The sequence below is a fragment of the Onychostruthus taczanowskii genome, unplaced genomic scaffold, assembly GCF_017590055.1.
Source record: "Onychostruthus taczanowskii isolate IOZ18803 unplaced genomic scaffold, ASM1759005v1 scaffold253, whole genome shotgun sequence".
NCBI classification, from domain to species: domain Eukaryota; kingdom Metazoa; phylum Chordata; class Aves; order Passeriformes; family Passeridae; genus Onychostruthus; species Onychostruthus taczanowskii.
Genome location: NW_024499830.1, coordinates 69,380 through 78,535, shown reverse-complemented (window position 1 = coordinate 78,535; position 9,156 = coordinate 69,380). Strand labels below are relative to the sequence as shown.

General features: G+C 55.2%; 2 protein-coding genes across 35 annotated transcripts in view; one reads left to right on the top strand and one right to left on the bottom strand.

Moving 5' to 3' along the window:
- Positions 1-9,156, bottom strand: part of SCRIB (scribble planar cell polarity protein) — a 99,069-nt gene that overhangs the window by 44,538 nt on the left and 45,375 nt on the right. For 30 of the 34 annotated variants that reach the window (XM_041407096.1, XM_041407102.1, XM_041407110.1 and 27 more), the window contains 4 exons: positions 8,372-8,452; positions 3,223-3,471; positions 2,550-2,660; positions 554-730 (listed from right to left, as the gene is read on the bottom strand). In XM_041407096.1, coding sequence (XP_041263030.1) covers positions 554-730; positions 2,550-2,660; positions 3,223-3,471; positions 8,372-8,452 — 618 coding nt within the window. The remainder of the gene's footprint in view (positions 1-553; positions 731-2,549; positions 2,661-3,222; positions 3,472-8,371; positions 8,453-9,156) is intronic. The other 4 variants (XM_041407119.1, XM_041407131.1, XM_041407127.1 and 1 more) reach the window with 1 other exon arrangement.
- LOC121337192 lies at positions 3,479-8,957 on the top strand. Its single transcript, XM_041407134.1, has 2 exons — positions 3,479-7,944; positions 8,854-8,957. Exon 1 carries the CDS (start codon positions 4,469-4,471, stop codon positions 5,450-5,452), a length of 984 nt encoding a protein of 327 aa, XP_041263068.1. The 5' UTR covers positions 3,479-4,468; the 3' UTR covers positions 5,453-7,944; positions 8,854-8,957.

Sequence of the window (9,156 nt, the reverse complement as noted above, 5' to 3'; positions counted from 1 at the left end):
CTTTGACCCTCACTCCTGGAGAAAGTTCCCTAGACTTCAAGATAGACCAGAATCCACAAAAGTGTGAAATAGATTATAGAGAGTAGTGTATCACTTGGTGAGAAATTTAGGGTCTGGGATTTTTAGTATGTTGTGGATGGAAGTGGAGGGCACAGGGTGTCATCCTGGATTTCTTCTTCATGCTGCTTCTTCCTCCTTCTTCATGGGTTTGGGTGGCATTTTGTAATTGGGCAGAAAAGTCCACATTGAGGGCTCTTTGGGATCAGTTATTGGGTTAAAAGGGGAAATAATCCAGGTGTCAGTTCTTAATTGGATAGTTTAGTCTTCAAAGTCCTTGGAACAAGAGATTGTTGGCCGTTTTGTGCCTTCTAATGAAAAGCTGCTGGACTCACAGTAGTGAGCCGGTTTTACTGATCAGAAATAATAAACGCCTGAGTGTGAACATGAACTGCCCTCTCAAGTGCCTTCAATCCCGACCCAGAGAAACCGACGAGGGGTACCCCAGCACCTGGTACCCCCACACTCCCCTGGTAAGGACTGCCCCAGAGCCTACCTGCATGCCAGGTGGAGGGGGGTCTCTGCGGACCAGCATGGTGAGCTCCTGGGCGTTGGAGAGCAGGGCGTTGACGGCCTCCTGGTGGGTGGCGTGGCGCAGGTCGATGCCGTTCACCTCCAGGATCCTGTCCCCGACGCGGAGCCCGCTGCGCGACGCCAGCCCCCGCGGGATGACCTGCGGGGACACCAACACCACCAGAGAAGGGAAGTCCCCTCTGGAGGAGGCTTTACAGCGACTTCTGGGAGCCAGAGAGAAGGCTGGGAACAGGATCCATGGGTATCCCTGAAAGAATTTCCTACCAAGGTCTTTGACACAGAAACCAAGAAGGAAAGAAGGATAAATAAGAGAAACCTGCAACTGTCTATTCCAGTGAGCATTCCTACTCCAATGAGTAAAGTGTAAATTTATGAGCTTTGTAAGAATGTATAAAAAGCATGCACGCTGTAATAAAACCAGTTTGAAGCCTTCTGAGAATGGAGCGTGTTGCTTTGTTTTGAAGGAGCTGGGGTTGTTTAGCCTGCAGAAGAGGAGGCTCAGGGGTGACCTTATTGCTCTCTACAACTTCCTGAAGGGAGGTTGCAGACAGCTGGGGGTTCTCTCTTCCACAGGGCAGCACTGACAGAACCAGAGGACACAGTCTCAGCTACGTCAGGGAAGGCATAGGTTGGATATTAGGAAGAAATTGTCACTGAAAGAATAATAAAGTACTGGAATGCTCTTCCCAGGGAGGTGGTAGAACCAGGATCTCTGGATGTGTTTAAAAAAAGACTGGACATGGCACTTGGTGCTGAAGTCTAGTTGAGGGGTTAGGGCATGGGTTGGACTCCATGATCTTAGAGCTTCCATCCTCATTATTCTGTGGTTCTGTGTGATTCTGTCTCTGTCTCAACTACAACAGTCCATCTTTCCTTGGAGATGTGACTGTGTCCCCAGGCACCCTCCAACACCCTGCAGGCCTGTTCCGACTCCTCTCTCTGCAGACAAAACTCCCCAAGAGGTGACACATGTGGGAACACTGGCAAAGAATGAAGTGGGATGTGCTTTGAAGTGCTATTCCATATGTAATTCTTATATTCCAAATTTAATCTGAACCAATCCTGTGCCAGTGTTGCCATTATTTTGCCTGTGACTGTAACAAGGACTGACAGCACCAGTACTGCTCCAGTCCTCACCCTCTAGAGGGCAGGGGCTCCTGAGAGCTGAACATATAACCAAACCTGTGTTCCTGGTGAAAAAAAGGAGTCAGCAAGGAAATCTGTAAGCACATGGGACACAGGGATGGTGGGAAAGAGTCAGTTAGGCTTTGAGAAGAGCAAATCCTGCCTCACTGACCTGCTGATGCACTGCAAGAAAAACCATGGGCACACGAAGGAAGAGGCCTGGCAGGCATCACTCCTAGAATTCCAAACAGCCCTCAACAAGGTGTGAACCCAGCCACAGGTGTCAGAGGAGTCAGGTTCAGCATCTCCAAGTGACAAGAGAAGTCAGGAAGCAGACGGGGCCCTGCAGGGATGTCCTCTCCAGCATTCCTATTCCCAAGAGCATGTGAGGGAATGGGCTGCAGCCAGTGGCCAGCCTGTGTGCTGCCCCTGAATGGCATCACCACTGGAATGGGAACGTGGGATCAAAGGACACTGGCCTGAGTGCAGCAGAGCAGCTCTGGGTGCCCCAGCAGCCACACACTCTCCCCCTTTCTGCAATGCCAGCATCTTCCCAGGACTCATTAAAGCCAACGTGAACCCAGCAATTTCAAAAGCTGACTGGGATCCCTCCAAAGGCTTCAGCATGGATTATAAAGGTCTGAGGCTTTTCCATGCCCTCAGATGGCTCCAGCAGCAGCCCTTGCAGTACAAACAACCCTTCACACATCTCTGTCCTATGCGCTTATTTCACAAATCCATCCTGTACATCTGGACTCACATCAAAATCCTTCACCTTAATCCCAATAACCAACAGCTCAGGAACACCCAGAGCAGCTCTCCTGGGACTCTACCTTGGAGATGAAGACACCTGGCTCATGAATCCCAAAGGGATGGCTGGAGTGGTCACTGCCTCCGACGATGCTGAGGCCCAGGGGACCACCTGCTTTCACCAGGTGGATTTCCTTAAGGGAACAAGAAGCAGAGTCAAAGGCAATGAAGGATATCATATACAGACCACAAACACTGACAAACATGGAGTCAGGGGTGTTTTGCATGGGTAAGCACAAGGTGAACACTCATGGGACAAGGCGGCTCCCCATGTGGGACTCTGCAACCTGGAGAAGAGCTAGAATGGGGCTCCAAGAGAGCTGGAGAGGGGTTTTGGACAAGGGCCTGGAGTGACACAAGGGGGAACAGGTTTCCCCTGAAAGTGGGCAGGGTTAGATGGGATACTGAGGAGAAATCCTTCCCTGTGAGGGTGGGGAGGCCCTGATACCGGTTGCCCTGAGAAGCTGGGCCTGCCCCATCCCTGTAAGTTTTCAAGACCATCTTGGACAGGGCTTGAAGCAAGCTGGGCTAGTGGAAGGTGTCCCTGCCCATGGCAGGGGGTGGGTCTGGATGGGCTTTTACCCTTCCACCCTAAGCCCAAGCCTTTCTACGACACCTCCCAACACCCGGCAGGCCGGTCCCCATCACAACGCCGATCTTTCGGGACTGCACCCTGTCCCCCAAAGCCCAGCTCACCTCGACAGGGTACTGATCCTCCATCCCTCTGCAGAGGTGGTTCCGGGGCGGCGCAGGCGTCTCCTCGGGCGGGCTGTCCCCGGGGCCGGGGGGCGGCGGGGGGGAGTGCATGCGCCCGCGGGGCGAGCCTCCCTCGCCGGGCTGCTCGGCGCCCTCTCTCTCTACCAGCAGCACGATGGTGGGGGAGGCCGCGGTAAGCAGCGCTACGGCCTGATCATGCCTGGCTTCTGTCATGTCTACCCCATTGATCTAGAACAAAGCCGGCGTCAGAGCGGCCCCGCGGCGCTCGGCCGAGCCCTGGGAGCCCTGTCCTGCGGCACCCGCAAACGCCTGTGCCCCAAAGCACCTCGTGGTCCCCCAGCTCCCTCGGACCTGGCAGAGGGACACAGGCACCTGCGCGCTCCCACTGACCCCAGTTCCCTTCCTACTCAGCTCTCCTGTCCCTTTCCCCCGTTCCCTCACAAGGTGCTCCAGGGGACCACGCAGGCCAGGGGTGATGTTCCACCTCCCACAGCCAAGTGTCTCCACGTGGGAGAAGCAAAACCAGCGGTTTCCAGCAGCACAGGCACGTGCAGAAGCACCTGCTGCCGTGCCACCGAGCCACCTGCCCTCACCAGTCACCCAAAGCCCCGACACTGGCACTGCGGGCACATTTGATGGCTGACGGTGACCATCAGTGTCGCTGGTCACTGCCCCACTGGCTGCCCGTGCTGGGCCAGGTCATGGCAGCCAGCTCTAAGGCATTGCAAGTGACCTCAGGTACAGAGAGCTCTGAAAGAACAGAGAGCCTTTCCTACAAAATTAAGATTTAAAACTGCCTCCCCAGAAACGCAAAGGACTGGAAAGGACATGACTGCTTTCCATGGATGTATAAGGGGCAGAAACCCCAGAGCTAAGCTGAGAGAACACAGCCAGAACAACAAAACTAGACAGGAAAAAGTTGAAGCTGAAAATTAGAAGGTTTCTAGTCATTAGGTGCTGGAAAAGCTTTCCAAAATGAGCAAAGAGGACATGAAAAAAGGAGCTGCCACGATGGGCTTTGATCAGCTCATGAAATAACAACGTGACTGTAACAGTCATAGCAACTGGGCCTTGTAGGCCAACTCCCCACTGCCCCCGATTCCTAGAAATATTATTGTAACTCCCCAGCTCCTTCCCAGAGAGCAGTTTCTGGACTAAGCTGGCATGCAGGGCTTTGTCCTGACCCTCTGTGACCCTGCCAGCTCCCACCTGTCCTGTCCCACCCATGGCTGTGGGCACTGCTCTCCTCAGGACAGAGAGGGAGAAGCACAGCCCTGTGCTGTTCTGGGAAGTACCCAGTGTCACCTCTGCTGAGAGCACTGTCCCCAAAGGACACCTCTGGCATGAACCAGAAGGATGTCAGGGCAGCAGCTGGCACGTGCCTGCAGGAAGAGGAAGGAGGAGAGGGACCTGGGCAATGGCTGCTGAGCACAGGACAGGGCACCAAGCAGGAAAGGTGACAAATTCACCACACAGGTGCACAGCCCCTAAGGGAGTGCAGGCTCAGACACCCCCAGATGGATCCTCAAAGAGTCATCAAAAGCAATCACACAAAAGAATCACCACATTAGAGCAGTGTGACCAAACCTGGCAACCAATCTGCAGAAGAAATGGAGATTACAAAGGGCTGTCTCAGCACATCTCTTGTAGGAAAGGGCCAAGTGGCTGCAGGAAGCTTGAAGGAGGTGTTGTGGGAATATGCAGCACTCATTATGGGACATTTAACAGAACAGAAAGAGGACTGGAGGTGAGGAACAAGCATGGGGAAATACAGGGGAGAACAAGAGGCTGCTGGTCAGTGCTGGTCTGGCCAAGCCCTGGGCCTGAGTGCACATCTGCTCTGCTTTCTCCCCACATTCTCTATTTACTGGGCCAGTTCACTCTGCTCTGGGTACAGAACAGAACTCTGGGTTCACTCTGCTCTGGGTACAGAACAGAACTCTGGGTTCACTCTGCTCTGGGTACAGAACAGAACTCTGGGTTCACTCTGCTCTGGGTACAGAACAGAACGCTGCGTTCACTCTGCTCTGGGTACAGAACAGAACTCTGGGTTCACTCTGCTCTGGGTACAGAACAGAACGCTGCGTTCACTCTGCTCTGGGTACAGAACTCTCTGTGGAGAGCTGCTGGTAAAACTCAAGCTGGACTAGCCAGCAAATATGAATCCAAAACGTGTGAAGACTCAAGAGGCGGCCCAGAGGCTGGATGAAAGGCTTGGGTCTGACCCAAGAGCCGGTAAGAGCTGGCTGCTGGAGCAGAGGCTGGAGAGCTGCTGCAGGAGCACTGTGGGCTGAGGGAGGGAGGACGTGTGCCTTTCCCCAGCAAGCTGAACCCTGCTGAGCCAGAGGAGCTGGCTGTGCTCCTGCCCTGTGAGCACACCTGTGCTCAGGTGTGTACCTGTACGGGTACTGCCCCTGGGACCAGCTGCGTCTGCACCCTCCCCTGCTGACGGCTGCAGCCGGGAGCAGGGAAAGCAGCAGCTGTGTGTGCAGGGGACTGGGAAGGGAGGATTCCTCGGGTCCTCTGATGGTTAACAAAGGCAGCACGCAGGAGAGACTTGGCTCTTTGTTTTTATCACCACACCAAGGCCAAACATGCTCATTGAGAGGGAGCAAGATGAATTTTAAGGTCTCTTCCAAGCCAAGCCTTGCTCTGACTGTATGACACTGCACACACAGAGCTGCTGCAGCACTCCCATTTCTCACATCACCTCTGCTGTCTTCCTGTCCCTGACAGGATGAGAGGGGTCAGACCAGCAGGGCACAGCAGTGCCTCCCTGGAGCAGGGCACAGGACTCCAGGAGTCAGGGCTGTCTCAAATGTAACAGCCCCTGGAGCACTTCAGCCAGTAACTCTCCCCTGCCTGGAATCCTGGGGGCTACCCAGCTTTTGGGGCAGCTAATTTTCCATGGCCTTTATCTAGCTAGAGAGCGAGGCCAGCCATGCAGCATGGCTCTCTGAGTGACATGGGGAAGGGACAGCGTCTGTCCTTCCCCTGCTCCACATGTTTCTCTGTGTGCCAGGGAATTATATTATCCTGGCAAATCTCTAAGGGGTCACACTGCATCATTAGGATTCCACATGTCACCCACCACTATCCTACATCTCCCCACAGTCAGTTTTCTTCTCAGTCTGATCCCAAAAAAATCAGCTGCCCTTAGCAACTGCTCCCAATCCTGCATCCTCCCTGCTGGATTCCCATCCCACAGCTCCAAGTCTCCAGCACCCCCAGCAGGTCCCTGCCCAGTGTCTTCCCCCCACAAAATGACTCCCAAGAGACACAGGAACACAAATGAGGCATGTTGAGGGGTGTTAACTCAGGGGAGACCTAAATGGGCTCTTCAATCCCTGTGCTCAAAGCTCCCCTAAGAAAGTCAAAGGAGCATTCCTAGTTCTTCTCCTGAGGAGGAGTCCAGGAGGATTTAGAGCACAGGGGAAGAGCAGGAAGCTGTGCTGTATTTATTTTCTTAAGAAAACAGAATTCTTTGGTAAAGTGAGAGCTGAGCATGACCATGAGAGCATGGCTTTGGAAATGGGCCCTGTACCCAGACAGGGTCCTCCCCTTCCCCATGCAGATACAGGCAACCTGCACCCACATCCTAAAAACCATGGCATCGTAAAAGGTTTCCAATAAAAATGGGCAATTGCTGCTTCCAAAGAGTGTGGTAAGCAGGCTTGGGAGTCCTGGGAGTAATCCTGGGAGTGTTCTCCTGAAAGGTGGCATGTTCCTGCACTCCTCAGAGGTGAGCATGGGATCTGAGCTTCGGCTCCTGCTCAGCACCAATCCTCTATGAGAGTGACACACAGCTCAGCACAGGGACCTGAGGGGATCCCACTGGGGGTGTCAGGAATGATGACCAAACCTCCATGGTCACACACAGCACAGGGAACAGAGGGGACCCTGCTGGGGTTGTCAGGAATGATGACCAAACCTCCATGGTCACACACACCTCAGCACAGGTAGCCATGGGGACCCTGCTGGGGGTGTCAGGAATAATGACATCAATGCCTCAGCCACATCAAAATCCAGCAGAGGCTCCAACTCTGTAAGCCCTGAAGTCACACATCCCATAAGGAATCCACTGCAAGCTATTACTAGGGAATTAGATCTGCTTTTCCTACGAAGCTGCCCATGGATATAAATAGAGCTGCTGAAGCAGGGTGGAGGCAGGTTTGACTTTTGAATCTGTTCTAAGGTTTTGTGTCTCCTTTTTCCACAGGTTGAGCAAACCATCCCCAAATGATGAGCCTCAGTACTGCCTCCGTACCATGGAGCATCAAAACATGAGCAAATCCAAAACAATCCAGTCTATCTGGCATTAATCAGGGTCAAGGCTGGATTTCGGGCAGTGGGGAGCACTAGAAGGCAGTGAGAGATGCCATACCAATTCAAGCTTCCTGACAAGACACCAGAGTCAGACCTGGGCCCAAGCTCCACTAAAATGTGCCTGAGCAAACACGAGCCAGCCCCAGCCCAGGGATAGAGCAGACAGAAGCCAGCACTGACGAGGCTGTATCAGTGTTTACTCACGCCAGCGCTGGGGTAACACGTGCTCTTACCACAGCGCTGGGCCAGAAACCCACCACCAGCACCAGGAGCTGGAGGTTTGCCAGAGGCAGCATGCGAGCGCGGGAAGAGGGTCAGGAGGCTGAGGAGAGGCTCCCGCAGAGGGGAGTGAGGACCAGGAGGCAGAGACACGAGGTGAGAGCAGTGAGATCCGCAGGGACAGCACGGCAGAGCCCCACGGGAAGCAGGGAAGCACTGGGGTACCCCTGCCCTGCTCCACAGCACCCCTGGGCAGCTCCTTCTGCTCCAGCCCACCCCACTGTGCCCCAAGGGGTTCCCCCTCCCCGTGGCCGAGCCCCCCAGGCTCCAGAGGGACACCAGGCTGGGCAGTGCTGCCGTGTCCCCTCCCTCCACGCCATGCCTTGCATGAAGCATTTGGGGAAGGGGGAGGTGTAACTGCACCCACCACCACACAGGGGAGAACCACCCAAATTAAACGCTCTCCCAGAAGGCTCAGGAGCTGAAAAAAGGAGTCCCAAAATGCAGCTCCAGCAGCAGAGAAGCAGCCCTGCAGGAGGAGGGCAGGCAGCCGGGGCAGCCCCTCCCTTGTGCCCGCACTCACCGAGATGACTCGGTCTCCGACGCGCAGGATCCCGTCCCGGTGGGCTGCCCCACCCTCTGCGATCCGGGAGATGAAGATGCCCTGCAGCACAGGCACGAGGGTCAGAGCAGCAGAGCAGCCCGGCTGTCCCCGCCTGAGCCTGGCCCTCCAAACCCAGGCTGGTCCCAGTCCTCTCCCCTCCACAGACCTTCCCCCTGCCCTGATGCTCCCTGTCTGTTCCCCACTCCACACAACCCCTCTGCTCCCAGAGCCCCTGGCAGCCAAGTCCTGCCGTGGCCCAGAGCCTGGAATCTGTGCCAAGAGGGCAGCAGTGGGATTAGGTGTCACTGGCAGGGACTAGGAGCCCCAGCCACCCCCCTTCTATAAAAAAGAGGGAGAGGGACTTGGACAAGGGCCTGGAGTGACAGCACAAGGGGGAATGGCTTCCCAGTGCCAGAGGGCAGGGATGGATGGGATACTGAGAAGGAATTGCTCCCTCTCAGGGTGGGCAGGCCCTGGCACAGGGTGCCCAGAGCAGCTGTGGCTGCCCCCGGATCCCTGCAAGCATTGAAGGCCATGGCGGGCAGGGCTTGGAGCAACCCAGGACAGTGGAACCTGGCCACCACAAGGTGAGGTTTAAGGTCCTTCCAAACACAAACCATCCTAGAATTCTGAGATTCCCTGACTGTAGAGCACCCAGCCCACCAGCCCAGGGCCGGGCTGCACTGCTGCACGCCCGGGGACGAGGAGGATCGGGGCCCCAGGGCTCAGACTGACCGTGTCCCCAGCCCGGTAAGGCGTGGAGC